Source organism: Myotis brandtii, unplaced genomic scaffold (assembly GCF_000412655.1).
Source record: "Myotis brandtii unplaced genomic scaffold, ASM41265v1 scaffold744, whole genome shotgun sequence".
NCBI lineage: Eukaryota > Metazoa > Chordata > Mammalia > Chiroptera > Vespertilionidae > Myotis > Myotis brandtii.
The window spans coordinates 1,747,919-1,767,850 of NW_005370965.1; the positions used below are offsets into that span (position 1 = coordinate 1,747,919).

The following is a 19,932-nucleotide window of genomic DNA, read 5'->3' on the forward strand; positions in this document are numbered from 1 at the left end:
AAAAGAATAATCTAAGTACCAATTTTAAGTACTTTCAGTTAAGATTCCTTTAAAAAAGTGAGTGAATGTGTGTGGGAGGGGTTAGTATTGACAAAGTATAATAATAATGATAATAATAATAATAATAATAATGGTTAGTATTTTATAATATACAGAATATTTATAAAAATTTGATCTATAAACACAAATAATGAAGGTTTACTTCATACAAGTCTTTTCATTGAATACATTGGTGCTGCTATTTCAATATGATGCCATTTGTTTTGCAAACCTCTATCTACCTGTGTAAGCACAGAGGCCAAAATGTAATTTCATAATAAAACAGTATTTAAAAAATATTTCCATATTCCTAAAGACAAATTCTGGCACACTAAATCCATATGATTGTTCTTGAATATTATTTTATTTGTTTTTACCTCAAATTCTTAGCAAATATTTTTTCTAAAATATTGAATTTTGAGTTTTAAAAAAGTAGCAAGTATTTAATAAAATCTGAAATGCTCAGTAGAACTGAAATGAACCAAGTATTTTCCAGTAACTACCACACAAACTAAGAAATATAATTTGAAACAGTAAAAGGGTATAAGTACTACCAGTAATCAAAGTAATTAAATAATTTTAAAATACAAGTGACCTATGATGATCTTTTAAAAAAGGAAACTGAAAATGCTGAAGTTCTAGTATGAGAAACTTAGATAACATAGCTGCTAAGATTTTTAATATCCATTTTCTGCAATAAAGCAGAAATATATTTCCATTACATATCACATGCTTTCCCCAACATACCTGTGGAAAAACAAAAACTGTCAATGAACCAACTCTCAAATTCAGAGGCCATTTGTTTAAAAATAAGCAATGAAAAAGTTTCTGCTAAAACTTATGTATACATGTAGAATCCAGACCTTCCTGTGCTTTTCTATATAAGGCTGCAACCAGAGCAAATTATGTTCCACAGCAAAGGCATAAAAAGCTGGGTAAGAATCTTGTTTCACAGCTACAAGTTAGAATTCTAGAAACTGCTATAAGGCTCACAGGGCAGACTCTTCTCTTCACAGAAATAAAAGCTCTACAATCTCTAGATTGTGTCTTACTTTTTCTCAAATGGGAAAAACAGCCCAGGGTTAATACACAACAAATCTATCTTAAGCTAAAACAACAGAGTTTATTATAATTCCCCAAATATTAAAGAGAGCTCTTAAGAATATAACTTGAATAAGGGTCATGAACTAGTTCAACATATTTCACTGGTGATTTTATTAATTATAATGAATGCTGCTACTCTCTAAAAACGAATATATCAAAGAGGAAATAACCTCCTTGGCATGCTTACAGCTATACAACACATTAGTTTCATTATTTTCAAGTGCCAGTGCTGGAGGCTCAGAATAAGTCAACGGGAGGAGGACTTCAGTCACAGCAGCAAGCAGGTCTACTGAGCAGATAACGGAAACAAGCAAATAAGAGGTAAGTGTTTAATAAATAATAGAGTTAATATATTTTTTCTTCAAAAATTGTGCTTCTATAATCTTTCATTTCTATTTAGTTTAAAAACCAAAATGAAAAATTTACCAATGTTAAATGGAAATTTTTTAATATGGGATCTGTAGATTTTATGAATAAATGGTTTAATCTTCCTCTTAGCTTCCCCTCCTTTCCAAGGAAACTGAGAAAGTTAAGAAAAAAAAATTACTATTTAAAACAAACAAAAAACTGGTTCAAATCTGGCAAAAAGTGATACACTTGGAAAAAAATATCTGTTGCAGAGACCTGCTTTCTTTACAAGATGAAATTACTAAAACAATTATTTGGATCCTAGTAATACCTGTATTTTTTTCCCTTCTCTCAAACTAAAGAAATCCTAAAATGCTTTATGAAAACAGCATTTATATCAGTATTAAGATAAGCCTTGTCCGAAAAATAAAAATTTCTAGCTGGTAAAAAATTTACACTTTAGGTGGGCTGAGAGTGTTTCTAGGTGTGTGGCTGGCTAGTGTGTACCAAAAAGTTCCATTCAGAACTATTTAGTACTTTGATGTTTATATTCTTCTGTACATATTCTAAGGTAAAGTGAACAACTCGTATTTTATTATAAATCACTAAATCACTGAAATATCAGGAACATGTTTATGGAAACTGGCTGCGCTGTCACAAATGCACAAGAGACCTACTGTGAAGGGAAAGGCTACTAAGTTCAAGTGTTTGTCCTGTTTTTATAAAGTAAATAAAATAACACAATCCACATATTTTATACCTAGGGAAAACTCAGACATTCCAATTCTAACACAACTCTACCACTACAGAAGAAAAAAAAAGAGAAACTAATAAAGTCTTTTTTTTACAGCTATCGTTTTCTTTCACTAAGCCTTCTGAAATGGGAGCCTCTACAGAATACTAAACTTGGGCTTTACCTACAGACATGGACAGATGCATGTGCGCTCTCATTTTAGAGAACTTGAAATTGTTCTGAAAGGAAGGAATCAACTTTGGCTTCAAGTATTTGGCATGGGTAAGAATGCCTTAAAAAAGCAGATGACCAGTTTATTTACTGACCATGCTGACCATTGCCTGGAATCAGATCAAATCACAGAAAAACAGCGAATGGCTTTCTCTTACAGAACATCTGAACAAAGCACAATTACTGAGCTCATTTTGCAGAGCTCATTTGATCACTTAATCTCTTCTAACTGGTCTGGATTACAGACAGAATCGATACCAGAGGAAATGAAACAGATTGGTGAGGAACAGGGAAACAAGCCACGCTGGGCAGCTCTTCTGATAATCATGTTGATAATACCTACAATTGGTGGAAACATCCTTGTTATTCTGGCTGTTTCACTGGAGAAAAAGCTGCAGTATGCTACCAATTATTTTCTAATGTCCCTGGCAGTGGCTGATTTGCTGGTTGGATTATTTGTGATGCCAATTGCCCTCTTGACAATAATGTTTGGTAAGTATTTCACTTTGTTCCTGCCATCAAATCAAAGAACTATGATATACTATACTACTAAAGAATGAATACTTATTTAATCTTTAAAGGTGGACCTTGACTATTAAAACACATAGTGAGTAAACAGTTTGTTTTTTAATAATTTTCTATGGTAGTTTTATTTATTCATTAAACCATTTTTTATTTTTCAATTATAGTTAACATATTATATTAGTTTCAGGTTTTCTATGGTAGTTTTAAAAAGCAAAAATAATTTCTTAGAAATAATTCTACTCCCTCCTTAGCCTAATAAAATAATTTGAAGTCATCTAGCAATATTCATTGATTCTGCATACATTACCAAAAAATTATAGTGAAAAACAGACATATACTTCAACTTTCCCATTATTAATGCTTTTTTACTTGACAAAACCATAGCTAGGACACTTCTGTAACAGTTATGTGCTGGGTTAATTATTAATGATAAGATCTTTGAACCACTAAATTTTAATTTAAATCACCATTTAAAATTAGAATTATTCTAAAATTTCTTATTGTATCCTTTTATAGTTTGTGTAATTTAGACTCAACCACAATTCTTACACATGTGTCATGTTTAAGAAAAATTTATGTTTAGATGCTGAAGGAAATGGTCCGGCTCAGAGTGTCCCATCAGATCTCTAGGTTATTAAAGTAAGTGACCAGCACCTGAGTTCTTACAAAAAATGTAGCCTGACACTGAAGTCTTAGTTTGTTATTATAAAAAGATAATATTAAAATGATATAAGTAGTTTCTGATTCAGGTATATTATCTTTAGTTATAGAATTTGAGTAAACACAAATAATTCTGCTGATGAATTATGAGGACTCCTAAGAATCAATATTAAGAGTTTATTTAACTTATTCAATGTTTGGTGTAAACTGGTATTCCCTTCATTAAGTGCTTAAGAAAAATAATTATTTGTAAGAGAATAGGGCTTCCTGGAATTATGCTTATATGGCAAAGACAAAAATATTTCAGGTTATAGAAGTAAAATTTATTTAACTTCAATGCATATTAGGAGATGAAGAAAAACTGCCATTCAAAAATATTATATTCAGGTTGAAACATTACATTTTTTTACTTATAGAAAAGATATCTAAAATTAAGCACTTGATTCCCCAAATATAACCAAATGGTGATGAGCTGAAACTTCCCATTTTAAGCCAATATTTACGCAGGCTTTAATTTCTGTGGCAGAGCAATCAGTGAATAAGTTCTGCTGCTTTAATAGGTTCTCTAATCATTCATACTGTCTATCTATCTATCCTCCTCCCTTTTATAAATTCATAATCTTTTGAATAATCTAGTGTTACACATAACCGTGAAAAATAATTAAGAAATCTTACTCTAAAAGAGAACCTAAACAATTTTGATTCTCAATAAAATTTAAAAGAAATACAGTAAATGAGGATTATGTAGGAACATTTATGCATATTTAGTAAAGACTGTACAGGTACTGGGTTCCAGTTCTTATCTCCATATACATAATTGTAGCCTTATATGTAAAATCATACTCCTTAAAGCTGTACTTTGCTAGGCATACAGAAAATGTTAAAATGTTCACCTCCTACTACCATAAAATTTAATTGATAAGTTAAATAAATGAGACTGAACAAGTTATGTAGAAGTAAATTTTAACTTTAATGTCCCGAGTCCATAAATATCAAACATCTACTATATATAAAATACTGTGGTAGATATTTATAAATTATCAGCTAAATAGTTAAGGAATTTGAAAAGGCAAAGCTCCATAGTATTAAAGTGAGGTGACAAACAAAACACAAAAATAGATGAGAGGTAATTCCATGTATTCCATGGGAAAAGAATAGGTATCCAGCAGCTGAAAACTAAGGTTATATTATTTAAAGTTTTGGGGCCCAAGATATTTTTAGCAAAAAAAAAGTTAGCAGGAAATCCAACATATTTTAACATACGTAGAACATCTTTCTATTTATGTCCTAAATAATATATGTATTTTTAACTACATTACATTCTTTCAAGTATAGGGTATCCCCCAAAAATGTATACACACATTTTGAATAATTATAAAGGCAGTGTTTATTAAAATACATTTCATTTTCAAAACTGAGCTATTAGCTGTTAAAGTGTATATACATTTTTGGGAGGACAACCTGTATTGGTTATTTTTAAATTACAAAATAAAATCTTTCATACCCCCAAACACTTTTACTATCAGTAATCAAGCTGTATAGTAGGGCTAGATTTTTTTTTTAATGAATTAACCTGAGCACTTAACCACTATTTAAAACACTGCATTAATTCATTACTGACAACATTGCATTTTTATGTGAAAGTATATGAAGAAAATGCATGCTGTCTTCTTTAAAGCTTCAAATCAATGCATTTAAAAATTGGGAATTGCACATATTATAAGACTTCAAATATTAAGAAATTTTGACGGCCCTTTATATGCTAATAATTAGTAAGACTTCCTAAATTAATTAGTAAGAATTTCTAACTTTAAATGGAACAGATTTTGTATATTTTCTCTCATTACAGAGAGAATCCTCAGAACTTCTGCAAGTCTGTACAAACAAAAGTATCTCTAGTTCTATACACATAAAAAGTTAATTACCACTATGATGATGAGTGATTTTAGTTATTTCAGGGAAATTCAATTAAAGTAACAAAGAAACTTTATATTAGCTAATATTTTAATAAATTAAGTTTTAAAAAGAAGAGAGCACTGAATTTTAAAAAAGTGGCTCTTATACTATACCAAGGAATATTTTATTACACCAATGATTTACATAATATTTGATTATATATTGTTTGAATTTTTATTTTACCAAGATTATGACTCCTGGCATAACATGGTTTTTCAAATGAGTTGTGCTCTGTCAACTTTTCTGTCACTTGTTCCTCTCTGGCTTTAACACCCCTATTATACAGTTCTATTTTTTTATTTATTTTTTTACTGTCTTGCCTATACAAAACTAGGATCACAAATCAGTAACTTATAGCTTAAGTCCTGAAAATGCCTACATCAGAAATAATTAGGTAGGACACAAAGGAAAACAGAACAACATATGCTAATATAAAAAAGGATGTTCACAGTGTAAGAATTTCGCTAAACGTTTCCTTTTCTCATTATATAAATACTAGAGGCCCGATGCACAAAATTTGTGCAAGGGGCTCGGCCCTCGCAGCCCCGGCTTCGTCCGGAAGGACGTCTGGAAGGTCATTCGGCTGTCCGGTCTAATTAGCATATTACGCTTTTATTATTATAGAAGATTTACAGCATTTGGTCATCCATTGGTCATTATTGGTTTATTTATAACTTAAATTTTAATCCATGTCTCATGATCTGTAAGTTAAATATTATCTGTGGTACAGTTGAAAGAGGATGTATAAAATGGCTAAAGGAAAAAAAAATGGCTAAAGGATTGGGGGTGGGGGGCAGTGTTTGAAGAAAGACACCCAGGCTTTGAATCCTGGCCTCCTATGTTGCCTTAGGTAAATCACTTAACATATCAGAGTCCAATCACCTTATCTGTAATATTGGTTTGCTAAATCTTACATTGCAGGTGTCTTGTGAAATTGTCAAATAGGGCCCAGGACATTATAGGCACTAATAATTGGCAAGTATTATCAGTATAGTATGCAAAAGGGTTTATATCCTTAAATACGTCATTTAGTTTGGATATGATTTAGTTAGATGTGTGTCTGAACAGAGAGGAAACAGATGTATACTAGTAAAATTTTAAAAAAAATCAGTTATAAATTTATGTAATAAAATGCTGCTCTATCCAATTATTAAATGAGGGAGCAAAGCAATTAAAGGCACTTCATTTTGGAAAGCGGAAAATTTAAAAACCAAGGAAAATTTTTCATAAGTATTAAATCACTTGAAACATTTTAAGCACTATTATATCAGACATCTAACCCCAGAATATTTCATATGCTCAAATGTAGTGGAAAAACAACAAATACAAAACAGAAGCTTCATAATAAAAATTAAAGCACTTATCTATGTCTCCCTTTTCTGGAAAGTAAAGATGAAAACAAAAATTTCTGAGATTAAAAAAATGTATACTTAAAAACTATGTCTTTTTTGGAATTGTCCTGCTCTAATCTGTTCATGAACTGTTTACCTTTGTGAACTCCACAGCACAGCCCCCTAGGGGGAAAGGCTTTAAAAATAAATACGTACGTGGTCTTTTAAATCCTCCAAAGGGAACTATCTTATGGTCCAGACTTATAGATTACTGTGAATTATTTCCTAAACTGATGACATAACTCAGTTTTCCAAACTAAAAACTTACCCAAAGGGCAAGCAGGTTTCAGAAAAATGTGCGGACTGAAGGGTCCCAGGTTCCATTCTGGTCAAGGGCATGTACCTTGGTTGCGGGCTCGATCGCCAGCCCTGGTCAGGGTGTGTGCAGGAAGCAACCAATTGATCTGTTTCTCTCACATCGATGTTTCTCTCTCTGTTTCTCTCCCCATCCTTTCCACTCTCTAAAAATCAATGAAAAAATATCCTCGGTTGAGGATTAACAACAACAAAAAAAAGAAACACACACAAAAAACTATTGTTTTTTGCAAAAACAAAAACAACAGGCATGGCAATGAATATAGGTTATTTGTGTGTCTTTGCCATTTATATATAAAATAAATTCAGCTTTAATAAAAGGCACATTTTCATTACAAATGAAAAGTTAAACCGGTAAACATGTTCTCATACCCTCTTTTTGAAGTACAGTTTTAAGTTCAATTGGATGGAGGCAGGAGATAAACATACTAATTTTATACTGATGATATGGGTTATTGTTTCTAAGTAGGAGTGTTTTAATGTCTGGGCTAGTTGGCTAGTTTCTGTCAAACAATAGTAGTACATTTATTGAGTGTTTTCTCTATGCCAGACATTGTTTTAAACACTTTACATTTATTATTGCATTTAATCCTCAAAGCAACCCTATAAAAATTATTATCATCATCCCTGCTTTATGAGAGGACATAAAAATAAATAAATAACAAAGACATGATTTGAACCCAGGAGAACTGACTAGAATTCACACTCTTAATATGTATTAAACTATTTCCTCAAATGAAATGAGAAATTATTTCAACCAAAAATGTCACATCCAACATACATATTTTAAATCACTCTAACAAGAGGACCATAGAATTTTCTCTAGGGACAAAGGCAGGACACCCAGTGTTTTTTAAAAGTTATATTTCATATTAAATGATACAGAATAACTGGGTCTTAACCAATACGTGTATAAATTCTTAAATATTAGACCTATGCATATGATGTTGTTGAACCTTCTCTGGGAGACAAATAGAAATGTATGTAACTGAATGGCAATTCTATCACCCCTTTGGCATGGTTGTATCTAAAGCATACAAGTCCTCATTTTAGACAACAAAACACTTGTGCTACTAATATTTTTTAAATGTTTATGAAAATTTATTTGAGCCAAAGAGAGGATACATCTGGAAGCAAGATCTCAAAAGACGGAGATAAATACTTCCTATGCTACGAATATTTTAGGTAAATAATGAGCTGTCTATAACCTAAGACTCATCTAAGACTTGTTTTGCTTCTATAATTATCAATTTGTGATTATTTCAGGCACTCATAGAAATGCAATTATTCAAACCTTATTGAAATTAAATTCTCTTGAGTTTAATTTGGAAGTGTGTGGGGGAAAGAGGTACACAATGAGATATTTTTCAGAGAAAAGTTGTGTGCTTTCTTTTTGCAGGACAACAAATGCTATATAATTTAAATGTTTTCCACCTTCTGTTGTTTTTATGAAGTCAAATTTAGAGTCCCAGAGTAGCAGTAATTTTTTAAAAATATGTTTTCATTGATTTTTAGAGGGGAAGGAAGGGAGAAAGATAGAAACATCGATGAGATGAGAAACATCATCAATCAGCTACCCGCCACTTGCCTTCCTACTGGGGATCGAGCCTGCAACTCAGGCATGTGCCCGGACCGGCAAATCCTTCCTGGGCTGACACTCAACCTCTGAGTCACACTGGCCAGGCAGGGTAGCAGTAATTTAACTAAACTGTCTGATAACTTATTTCCCATAGATTGACTCTTAGATACACCTTTCTTTCTTTTTATGTAAATCTGCAACTGTTCCATTTTAAATAAGTTCTTATGGAAATAAGCTGGACATAATACATTACAACAAATAAATGAAACTATAAATCGTTAAAACAAATTGAAACTCCTAATAAAAACAACATAAAGTTTTGGAATAGTTAACCTATCTTGCCATGTCAACTGAATCTTTTATAGTTATTCTGAATAGTAAGAAACCTTTCTTACCTTGAGCCTATGAAATTAATACTAACTGAAAAGATAATTTTAGAATGGAAGCATATGGACTAGAAGAAGTCCCTTTATAAACCGAGAATGTCTAGAATTGTTTTTAATTTGTATAAATTCTTAGATTACCTGAATCTATTTAGGCAATTAAATAAACCTTTTTTTCTTTTTGCTTTGTATAAAAGATTTCTATTAATATAGTCATCTATTTATTTTATGTTAGTTTCATAAAATGTCTATTCACTAGTATTTCATAAAACTTGGAATCATAAAGCTTAATCCAAATGATCCATCTCTCTTAATCCTAAACCTCATAGTCTCTTTCTTTCTTTTCTTGTTTTGTTAATCCTCACCCGAGGATATTTTTTCCATTGATTTTTAGAGATAGTAGAAGGGTTGGGGAGAGACAGAGAGAGAAACATCAATGTAGAGCGAGACAGCATGCATCCAGGACTGAAATCAAGCCTGCAACCAAGGTACGGCGCCCTTGACTGGAACTGAATCAGAACCCTTCAGTCCACTGGCCAACGCTCTAACCAATAAGCCAAACCGGCTAGGGCAGTCTCTTTTCTTTTCAGAGAAAATTCTCTTCCATGCCTCCATATTTCTACTATTTTCAATAAGAAAGCATTGAATCAACAAAATTATAGCGATCTGAACTGACTTTAATACATATTTCCTGTTCCAAAACTGGAGTTATAAAATAAATTCATTGGAAAATGAGGCTAATGAGGCTTCATAGGTTTAATTAAATTAGCACTAAAGAACTTTCCCTCTTAGCCCACAATTAGGAATATGTGGGTCAGATAATATAATTCCAAAGACATGGAGAGTTCTTTGTGGCTTCTTATTCATGGCTATTAGATTTATGATTAAAATTTTCCAGATCTTTTTTTTTTATACTTTTTTTATTGATTTCAGAGAGGAAGGAAGGAGAGGGAGAGATAGAAACATCAATGATGAGAGAATCATTGACTGGCTGCCTCCTGCACACCCCACACTGGGGATCAAGCCTGCAACCCAGGCATGTGCCCTGACCAGGAATCGAACCGTGACCTCCTGGTTCATAGGTCGATGCTCAACCACTGAGCCATGCCAGCCGGGCTCCAGATCTTAATTTTAAAAAATATAACCCATAGTTAGAATAGCTAAATAGGCAAGTTTAAAAATTATTTGCAACCCATTAACAAGAACTTATATGCATATATGCATAACCCATGGATAGGCAGTAGTGCAGGGAAGGCCTGGGAAGGGGGTGGGAGTGAGGTGGAGGGGGTCAATGGGGAAAAAAAGAGCAAGCATCTGTAGTACTTTCAACAATAAAGATAAAATTTAAAATAATAATAAATAAAAATAAATAAAGCCTAAGGTACGACATTAATTATCTGGCTTTTACAATCCTTAACTATGATCAGTATCTGTGGATGCAGCCCCAGACTTGAGCCATTTTTCTATTTCCTACTCATCCTCAATCTAGAACTTCAGGACAGTTCAGAACACAGCTCACTGTAAGCAGTTTACACTGCAAAACTCTTAATCACACGCGACTCTGTTCCCTCTACTTAGACCGCTGGTTTGCTTAAGCTCAGGGCAAACACTGCTACCTTGGACTGCATTGGTCTTTTCCCACTAATTAACAGAAATCTGAATAAGACAGCTAAAAGGGAGAAAATTTAATTGATTCTTTCTACACACAAATTTTTCTGCCACTCTTTATTTTGAGATTTCCCATAAGTTCCTTTCTGAGGCATTCTGAGTGCCCAGCCTACATTAGTTAATATCAAGCCAGACACAACCTTTCCCAGGAAGTCTTCGAACAGTGTTTCTTAAACATTAATTGCATACATATCATCCTGGTATCTTGTTCAACTGCAGAGTCTGATTCAAGTGTCTGGGATGAGGCCTAAGAACTTGCAGTTCTAACAAGTTCCCAGGTTATGCTGATCCTTGCTGATCTGAGGAGCACACTTTGAGCAGCAAGGCTTGAAAGAAGACTTTCAAATTTTGATAATTAAATGATCCCTCTCATATTCAGAGACTTAACTGTACCTGAATTCACTCATCTGCAAAATCAGTGATATAATCTCTAAGGTCCCTTCCAGCTCAGTGACTCTATAATTTATTATCTTCATCCCTTATCCCCACCACCAATTCAGTGAAGTAGGAATGATATAATAGTAATTTACTTAAGAATATGAATTACTCCTTCCACCTGATACTTTAATCCTTTTTCTAAAGAAGCTGCTGAACATGGAATCAAATATCACGCAATAATTTACCCTTTCTGAACAAAAATTCATACTGATTTTGTTATTACGTTCCTAAGAAGAAACATTTTATTTTATTTTATTAAATATATATTTTGTTGATTTTTTACAGAGAGGAAGGGAGAGGGATAGAGAGTTAGAAACTTCGATGAGAGAGAAACATCGATCAGCTGCCTCCTGCACACCCCCTACTGGGGATGTGCCCGCAACCAAGGTACATGCCCTTGACTGGAATCGAACTTGGGACCCTTCAGTCCGCAGGCTGACGCTGTATCCACTGAGCCAAACCAGTTAGGACAGAACAAACATTTTAATATGTTGACCTGGCTACCTTTCTGTGAAGTATCCAAATATTTTTTCACTGAAATCCTACTTGATTCTTGAAAAAAAAAAAGTAACTAAATTCAAGTCTATAAAACTTCTTTCTCTAAATTATGGTCTTTTTTTTTTTTTTTTTTTTTGGCCCAGGACGCTAATCTCTCTCTACCCCTAGGCTTCTTGAGTTTAAACAGTTTACAATAAAAGGGCCGGTTGGTGCTCTGAAATCCTGAGAAGTTATCTTTGTCCTCCTTCAATTATCTCAATCATCTTATGCCTGTCAAAGTTAGATACACTTGCAAAAACCAGGAAAAGTAGTTTATATTTTGTCAGCGGACATAGGACAAGCTGTAAAAAGGATTTATTTAATCCTCACCTGAAGATATGTTTATTATTGATTTTAGAAAGAGAGGAAAGGGGCGGGAGGGAGAGAAGGGGAGACGCAGAGAGAGAGACAGCAATGTGAGAGCAGAACATAGATGGGCTCCCTCATGCATGTCCCCTATCAGGATTGAGCCCACAACCTGGGCATGTGCCCAGTCTAGGAATCGAACTGACAACCTTTTGGTGCACAGGATGACACCCAACCAACTGAGCCACACAGGCCAGCGTGGCTCATGAATACATTTTAGTTTGAAACTACAAATCTGTATGTGGTGGGTAAATGCATAATACGTAATGTAGCAAATCTCTTTTGTATGGATACTTGTCTAAGTAAATTTATTGGAAAGCTATGTAGAATATTCAATACCATATCCAAAACCTTACATTTTAAAACAGTTTATATTTCTTAAATGCTTAAGACTGTATGAGGTATATGGTGTTTTTTAAAAATAAAGAGTTTGTTAAATAAATTAAGTACTATGTCTAATCCTGAGATTTTCTGTTTAAACCAAAAGTTTGTATCACTTATTTCATCTCCGTAACTTGAAGTGAATAATGGGACTTGAAAGGATAATAATCCACTTTTCCTCAGTATAACCTGAAGCCATTTCTTTTACAAACTTTATTTAAGAGCTATTTCTGTCAAAAAGAAAACTCAAATAATTTCACTTAATTATTTCACCAAATGAGTTTGCTATACAAGGTTCATGTTGCTAGTTATTGCTAGAAGTGAGCCCAAATCCCAGGCATCACTGATAATTTCATTCTAATACTTTTTTTTTTTTTTTGGCCACATTACATTGCTTCCTCCATATGGTAAAAGATTTTCTTCTTATATAACAGCAGCTTAAAAATAAAATTTTATTTGAATAGCAAGGTCAAGTTCCAGGTGCAACATCCTATAAATTTTTTAAAATCACAAAAGGAATAGACAAAACAGCAAAGGTCACAATAATGCTACACACTGATTTAGAAAAGGGTTTTAATTATAAGAACAAAAATATATTTAGAAGGTACCATCTGCAGAAATATATTTTTAATATTATTGATTCCATTATCTGAAGTTAAACATTATCTTGCAGTTTGTCATTAAATTTCAGGTAAACAAAAAAAAAGGTTAAAAAATATGTAGCACTGAAGAAAAACTGCAGATTGAAGGTTGTCATTTTGCTGAAGAAATGTTTTTGTTTTGTTTTTCTTTCTTTCAGAGGCTATGTGGCCCCTCCCACTTGTTCTATGCCCTGCCTGGTTATTTCTTGATGTTCTTTTTTCTACTGCATCCATTATGCATCTCTGTGCCATTTCAGTGGATCGTTATATAGCCATCAAAAAGCCAATCCAGGCTAATCAATATAACTCACGAGCTACAGCATTCATCAAGATTACAGCGGTGTGGTTAATTTCAATAGGTATGTCGGAAATGTCAGGGTGCAGGGTGGTGTATATAGCCTTTGGTTCCATTCAGCTAGAATTCCAGGCCTGGTGGGTTATGAAACTCAGCACAAAAAGTCAAGGCAGCTTACTGACACATCTACACAAGCTCCTATGCCATTACATTAATCATACAGCTTCTAAACTATACTACCAGCAAAAAGTATAAAAAAGCAGAAAAGTTCATGTCCTCAGAAAGATCCATTTTCATGTTTACTGATCTATCTTCCAGTTTTAATTTTGACATGCAGGAAGAGTAAGTCTAAAAAAACAGTTTTCATATTTGTTAACAGATCACTAAGGTCTAGGTAGCATACAGAATCCCAAAATATTAAAATAACAACAAGAACAACAAAAAAGCATCTTAAATCACATCTAAGAAGACAAATAGAAAAAAAAAAACAGTCCAAGTATTTTGTATGCAGGTATCAAAGATCATAAATTCATCTTGGAAGCAAATATGTGTACATACTAAAGGCAGTAAATGTCTAAGTGTTTTGAATATGTTTAATTAGAAGTTTTAAGAGAGATACAAATGATGTTCAGAAATGATTTATAGAAAGCAATCATATTTCTTCTGAACAGTTTTATGGCTCTATGCCCATCTTCAATAGCTACTATAATATAGTATCTTAGCATAAAGTACAGCATAAATAACTCAAACCTCTTATAAGTTAATATTAGAAAAACAAACAAATTAACAACAATTACTATGATCATTCAAGTCTTCATGGTATAAAATATTCAAAGAGGAAAGAAAAAAATCAAGAGATCTAGCATGCTAAAAGGAAAGCAAGAAAAGGTGTGACTTCTCTCTAATCAGAAAAGAACACTGGGGCAAAAAAGCAAGACACTGAAATTAAACCTTTATATTCCTGAAATAATGACACCAGGGCCAAACCTCTTAAAAAGCCTGGAGGTAAAAGAAAGGAGTGGTACTCCTCTGGCTTAGGAAAAAAGTAGGGTCAAAGAAAAGTCTATTCAGAATGGAGAGATTTGCAAACAGTTTGGAGGGCAGAGCCTGATTGACAGCAGAAGAGGCTCCCCCAAAGGAAGCTAGGGAAAAGGCATGGAAGATACTAGGTGACAATTACCAATATTTAAAGTGGAGAGGAGGAAACCTAAAATAGTTCACTTCAAAAAACCCACATCTTTTGGGGTAGGGTGGGAAGAATAGGCAAAGGAAGGAAGAAAATAGGAAAAATGAATTCTTAAGAATTAAAACATTTGAAACTGTGGAATATGATCAAGCCAATATATAAACAGCTTGTTGATAGATGTGGTGCCTCAATTAAGGCTGGATAACATGAATTTATAAATTGATCAAAATTGTATTGAGCATCTATGATGTGCTAGGTACTAAGACAACAAAGATGAATAAGAAAAAGAATCTTTGCCCGGCCGGTGTGGCTCAGTGGTTTAGCGTTGACCCATGAACCAAGAGGTTACTGGTTCAGTTCCAGGTCAGGGCACATGCCCAGGTTTCGGGCTCAATCCCCAGTAGGGGCATGCAATGTTTCTCTCTCATTGATGTTTCTATCTCTCTATCCCTCTGCTTTCCTCTCTCTCTCAAATCAATTTTTTAAAAAAAGATTAAAAAAAAAAGAAAAAGAATCTTTACACTCAAGGAAGGAGATACAGAAATAAATTAGGCTAATACAAAAATATAAGTATGCAGGGAAAAAAAAGAATAAAAAGACCCCAGATTTATGGTGTTGGAAGGAATCTTACAAATCTACACTTTCCTTTTATATATGAGAAAAAATCTAGAGGTTTAAATGGTTGGCTTAAGGATTCTTACAGCTTTTCAGCACCAAGGCCAAGATCAATGCTCTTTTCATTTCATCACACTTTGTCTTGTAGAACCAATGACAATTTAGTAACTTTGTAAAAGAAAAGCTGATGATGGGGTTACTTCGGTTTTTAAATTCTTCAAAGTACTAAAAAGGCTCACTTTCTTCTTCTGGATTTATGATTATCCAAGGTAACACTTGGCAATAGTAAGATATTAAAGGAGAATAAGAAGGGAAAGGTTTAAAAAGTACCAATGGAAAGGTTTGTATTGGCCAACAATCTGGCTGAGAATGTAATGTGAGCCTTGATAAGGTTAACGGAATGTGAAAATAGAGAAGGAAGGATGGACTAGAGGTCAAGGTAACAGTAAACAGAAGTTCTACGGTAATGAAGATTAGAAGGGCAAGAAAGGGAAATATAAGAGTTCACAATTTTAGATAAGGGATAATTTTAAGTGGATTTAAAAAAGGCTTCAGGAGTGCAAACAATAATAATTGCAGTTGAGAAGTTCAAGAACATAAAATTAAGGTGTAAGGGTCAACAATGGGATAAGGTCATGGGAGATGTTAGCAATGAAACAGTGGAGAGGAAGACTATAACAAGGAGCTATCAAGCAAGATAACAAATGTCCAGGAGGTTGGTAGATAAATGGAGAATAGAGTGGTATAAGTCAATTAAATAGACTTTAAAAGGGAAATGTTTTTTTGGAAAGAAGAGTAGAATGATTACCTGGAAGTAAGACAGTAGAGCAGGGTTCAGCCAACTTTTTCTGTAAAGGGCAAAATAGTTGCCACAACTATTCAACTCTGCAGCAGAACAAAAGCAGCCATAGAAATACGCTAACCATGAGTATGGCTATGTTCCAATAAAATTTTATTTACAAAAAGAGAAGGCAGGCCAGATTTAGCCTTCAAGTTGTAGTTTGCTGACCCCTAGTGTAGAATAGTTAAGTATACAGAATCCTCTTTCTGGTGATAGTCCTGCAGAAAAGTAGAAAAAGCAGTGGCCTCCACTGGAAAGGGTTTGAGGAAAACTTTCTTGTCAGGGCTCTTTAGCTACCATAAAAAGGCTGTGCAGATAAAGGAGTACTTTTAGATTCATAAAACAACACAAGGATTCTAGAGGTTCCTAAATATTAATTCAGTCTTATTTTAAAATATCTGCTCTTTCAAAGGGAAAAGATTCAGGCTAACCCTTGTGTTACTTGTCTTCCTAATAAACTACTCACCAAGCAAAATAATATTTAACTATTTATAGTATTTAAAGTATTAGAAAATTAGCATGAGGTACATTTCTTTCATATCTATTAGAGGAATTCAATCCTAAAATAAATTTCATGATTCACATAGTCTCAAAATTTTAAATAGCATTTTTTAAAAACAATGAACCCCTTAGTTTTCCCTAAGAAGAAGGAAAAGGTTAAAAGACATTCACAAACATCAAAAGGTAAAACTATCTGTTAAAAGAAACCATGTAATGTCAAGATGATACTGATTCAGAATTAATATGTTGTATGAACATACTCTGACATCTCTTAGAACAGTGGTTCTCAACCTTCTGGCCCTTTAAATACAGTTCCTCATGTTGTGATCCAACCATAAAATTATTTTCGTTGCTAACTTCATAACTGTAATGTTGCTACTGTTATGAATCGTAATGTAAATATCTGATATGCAGGATGGTCTTAGGCGACTCCTGTGAAAGGGTCGTTCGACCGCCAAAGGGGTCGCGACCCACAGGTTGAGAACTGCTGTCTTAGAACAACTAACTACATCGAATAAGATAAAAGCAGAGTCTCTTGAATACCTTTTCCTTAAGCTGAGATAGATCAACAAACAAAAATAGATGATGAGAAGTAGAGAGTAAATGAAGACATTCTCTACTATTCTATGAACATATATTTTTAGGAAAGCTTTAATATAAACCTGAAATCACTAGCCAATGTCTGTTTAAAAAATAGCAGATTTGCTTACTTAGGCTCTATTTTTCAAATCTTCCCTTGATTAAGTGCTTTGACAGATTCTGTATTGTGGGTACCAGGAATTACAATATACTAACCACATAAAGTCACTAAAATAAACTTTAAGAGGACCTAATCTAAGAATCAAAAGTCATAAAATTAATTTATCTTATTTCCTCTTTCTTAGGCATTGCTGTTCCAGTCCCTATTAAAGGGATAGAAACTGATGTGGGTAATCCAAATAACATCACTTGTGAACTGACAAAAGATCGTTTTGGCAATTTCATGCTCTTCGGCTCACTGGCTTCCTTTTTTATACCTCTGACGATCATGATTGTCACCTACTTTCTTACTATACATGCTTTACAAAAGAAAGCTTACTTGGTCAGAAACAAGCCATCTCAACGCCTAACGTGGCTGACTGTGTCCACAGTTTTCCAAAGGGAGGAAACACCTTGTTCCTCACCTGAAAAAGTGGCAATGCTGGATGGTTCTCACAAGGACAAAACTCTGCCCAACTCAAGCCATGATATACTTATGCGAAGAATGTCCACAGTTGGAAAAAAGTCACTGCAGACCATTTCCAATGAACAGAGAGCCTCAAAGGTTCTAGGGATTGTGTTTTTCCTCTTTTTGCTTATGTGGTGCCCCTTTTTTATTACAAACATAACTTTAGTTTTATGTGATTCCTGCAACCAGACTACTCTCAAAATGCTCCTGGAGATATTTGTGTGGATAGGCTACGTTTCCTCAGGTGTGAATCCTTTAGTCTATACCCTCTTCAACAAGACATTTCGGGATGCATTTGGCCGATACATCATCTGCAATTACCGGGACACAAAATCAGTAAAAACTCTTAGAAAGTGCTCCAGTAATATCTTCCGGAATCCAATGGCAGAGAACTCTAAATTTTTCATTAAACATGGGATACAAAATGGGATTAATCCTGCTATGTACCAAAGCCCAAGGAGGCTCCGAAGTTCAACCATTCAGTCTTCTTCAATCATTCTACTAGATACACTTCTTCTCACCGAAAATGAAGGTGACAAAACTGAAGAGCAAGTCAGTTATGTATAGAAGAAATGACAGTTTTCATTTAATATAATGATGAGTAGGATGATGAAGCAGATATGAATGAACCAAGAATTATGTAAAGAACTTAACTCATGTATCATATCATCTCTTTAAACTAAGAGTTATGTATTAAGAGTATCCAATTTTCTTTATTTGAACACAATTACTCCATGAAAAAAAATCATTTTGTACAGCTGCAAATTAAAATAATCCAGCACCCTGGTTAAACGTTGAGGTATTCAAATGAAATAAAATTAAATAAATCAATACATCTCAGGCTTACAAATGTCTTCATAAGAATTTATTTAGTTCCTACTTGTATGCAAAGCTGTGCTACAAGTGAAATAAAACAAAACAAACAAAGCATTATCCTTGTCTTCAATGCCTTAAAAGCATAAGGTATAACAACAGTGATAGGAACAGAGGACTAGGAATAAGTGTATAAAATAATGATCACTTCTGGAGATAAGAAGTTAAGATTGTCATTTATGGTGTGGGTTAGTTAGTAGTCATAATTTTGCTTTCATCAGGAAATTGCCTTGATGGAAGGGGTAGGGAGGACAGCAGTTGGATATCACACAAAATAATAGGATCTTAGAACTATAGCCGTTTATTAAATAGCTGATACCAGGGATCTATTCAGCAGAGGTGGGTCTACTAGAGGAGGAGAAAACAAATGAAATCACTTTTGGATACCTAAACCTTCTTAAATAACATGTGCAAGCTGGAGGCATGAGACCTCAATCCAGGAACCTAAACTTAAATGGTCTCGTAAGTTGAGATCATGTCTGCCAAAGCTTACCCAAAGACTTGGTTGAACTTCGGGCACAAACATTTTTTATTTATCCTCTCATTTTTTCATTTTGTACCACTAGATCTGGGAATAAATTCAATCTGTCATTTACTAGCTAACTGATTAGATTTAAAGATACTAAATTTCTCTGAGCTGCAGTTTCCTCATTTACATTTCATAGGGTTCTTATGGGGGTAAATATAGTAAATGGTAGACAATTCTTTTTACTTTTTAAAATTTTATTTTTATGTTACTCTCATATATTTAGGCTGAGGGGGTGTGCAGTGAAGACAGCACATATCTTAGCTTTTTCTTTTCATGTTGATCCATTCTTATGCTTCAACCTATTATTCTATTGCTCTCCTTCTCAACACAACTCAGTTTTAAAAAAGAAAATCCTCACTCAGGACATGCTTTTTATTTATTTTAGAGATAGAGAAAGGGAGAGGGAGGGAGGGAGGGGGAGAGAATGAGGGAAGGAGAGAGAGAGAGAGAGAGAAAGAGAGAGAGAGAAAAATCGGCTGTCTTGTGTATGTGCCCCGACCGGGTATTGAACCCACAACCTGGGTATGTGCCCTGACCAGGAATCAAACCCACAGCCCCTTGGTGCATGGGACAACACTCCAACCCACTGA

General features: G+C 33.8%; 2 protein-coding genes across 3 annotated transcripts in view; one reads left to right on the forward strand and one right to left on the reverse strand.

Moving 5' to 3' along the window:
- Positions 1-19,932, reverse strand: part of PSMD1 (proteasome 26S subunit, non-ATPase 1) — a 95,714-nt gene that overhangs the window by 38,143 nt on the left and 37,639 nt on the right. The window lies entirely within an intron of this gene.
- Positions 1,182-18,785, forward strand: HTR2B (5-hydroxytryptamine (serotonin) receptor 2B, G protein-coupled). Its single transcript, XM_005882969.2, has 4 exons — positions 1,182-1,464; positions 2,342-2,947; positions 13,454-13,654; positions 17,618-18,785. The coding sequence occupies exons 2-4, from the start codon at positions 2,425-2,427 to the stop codon at positions 18,505-18,507; spliced, it is 1,614 nt and encodes a 537-aa protein (XP_005883031.2). The 5' UTR covers positions 1,182-1,464; positions 2,342-2,424; the 3' UTR covers positions 18,508-18,785.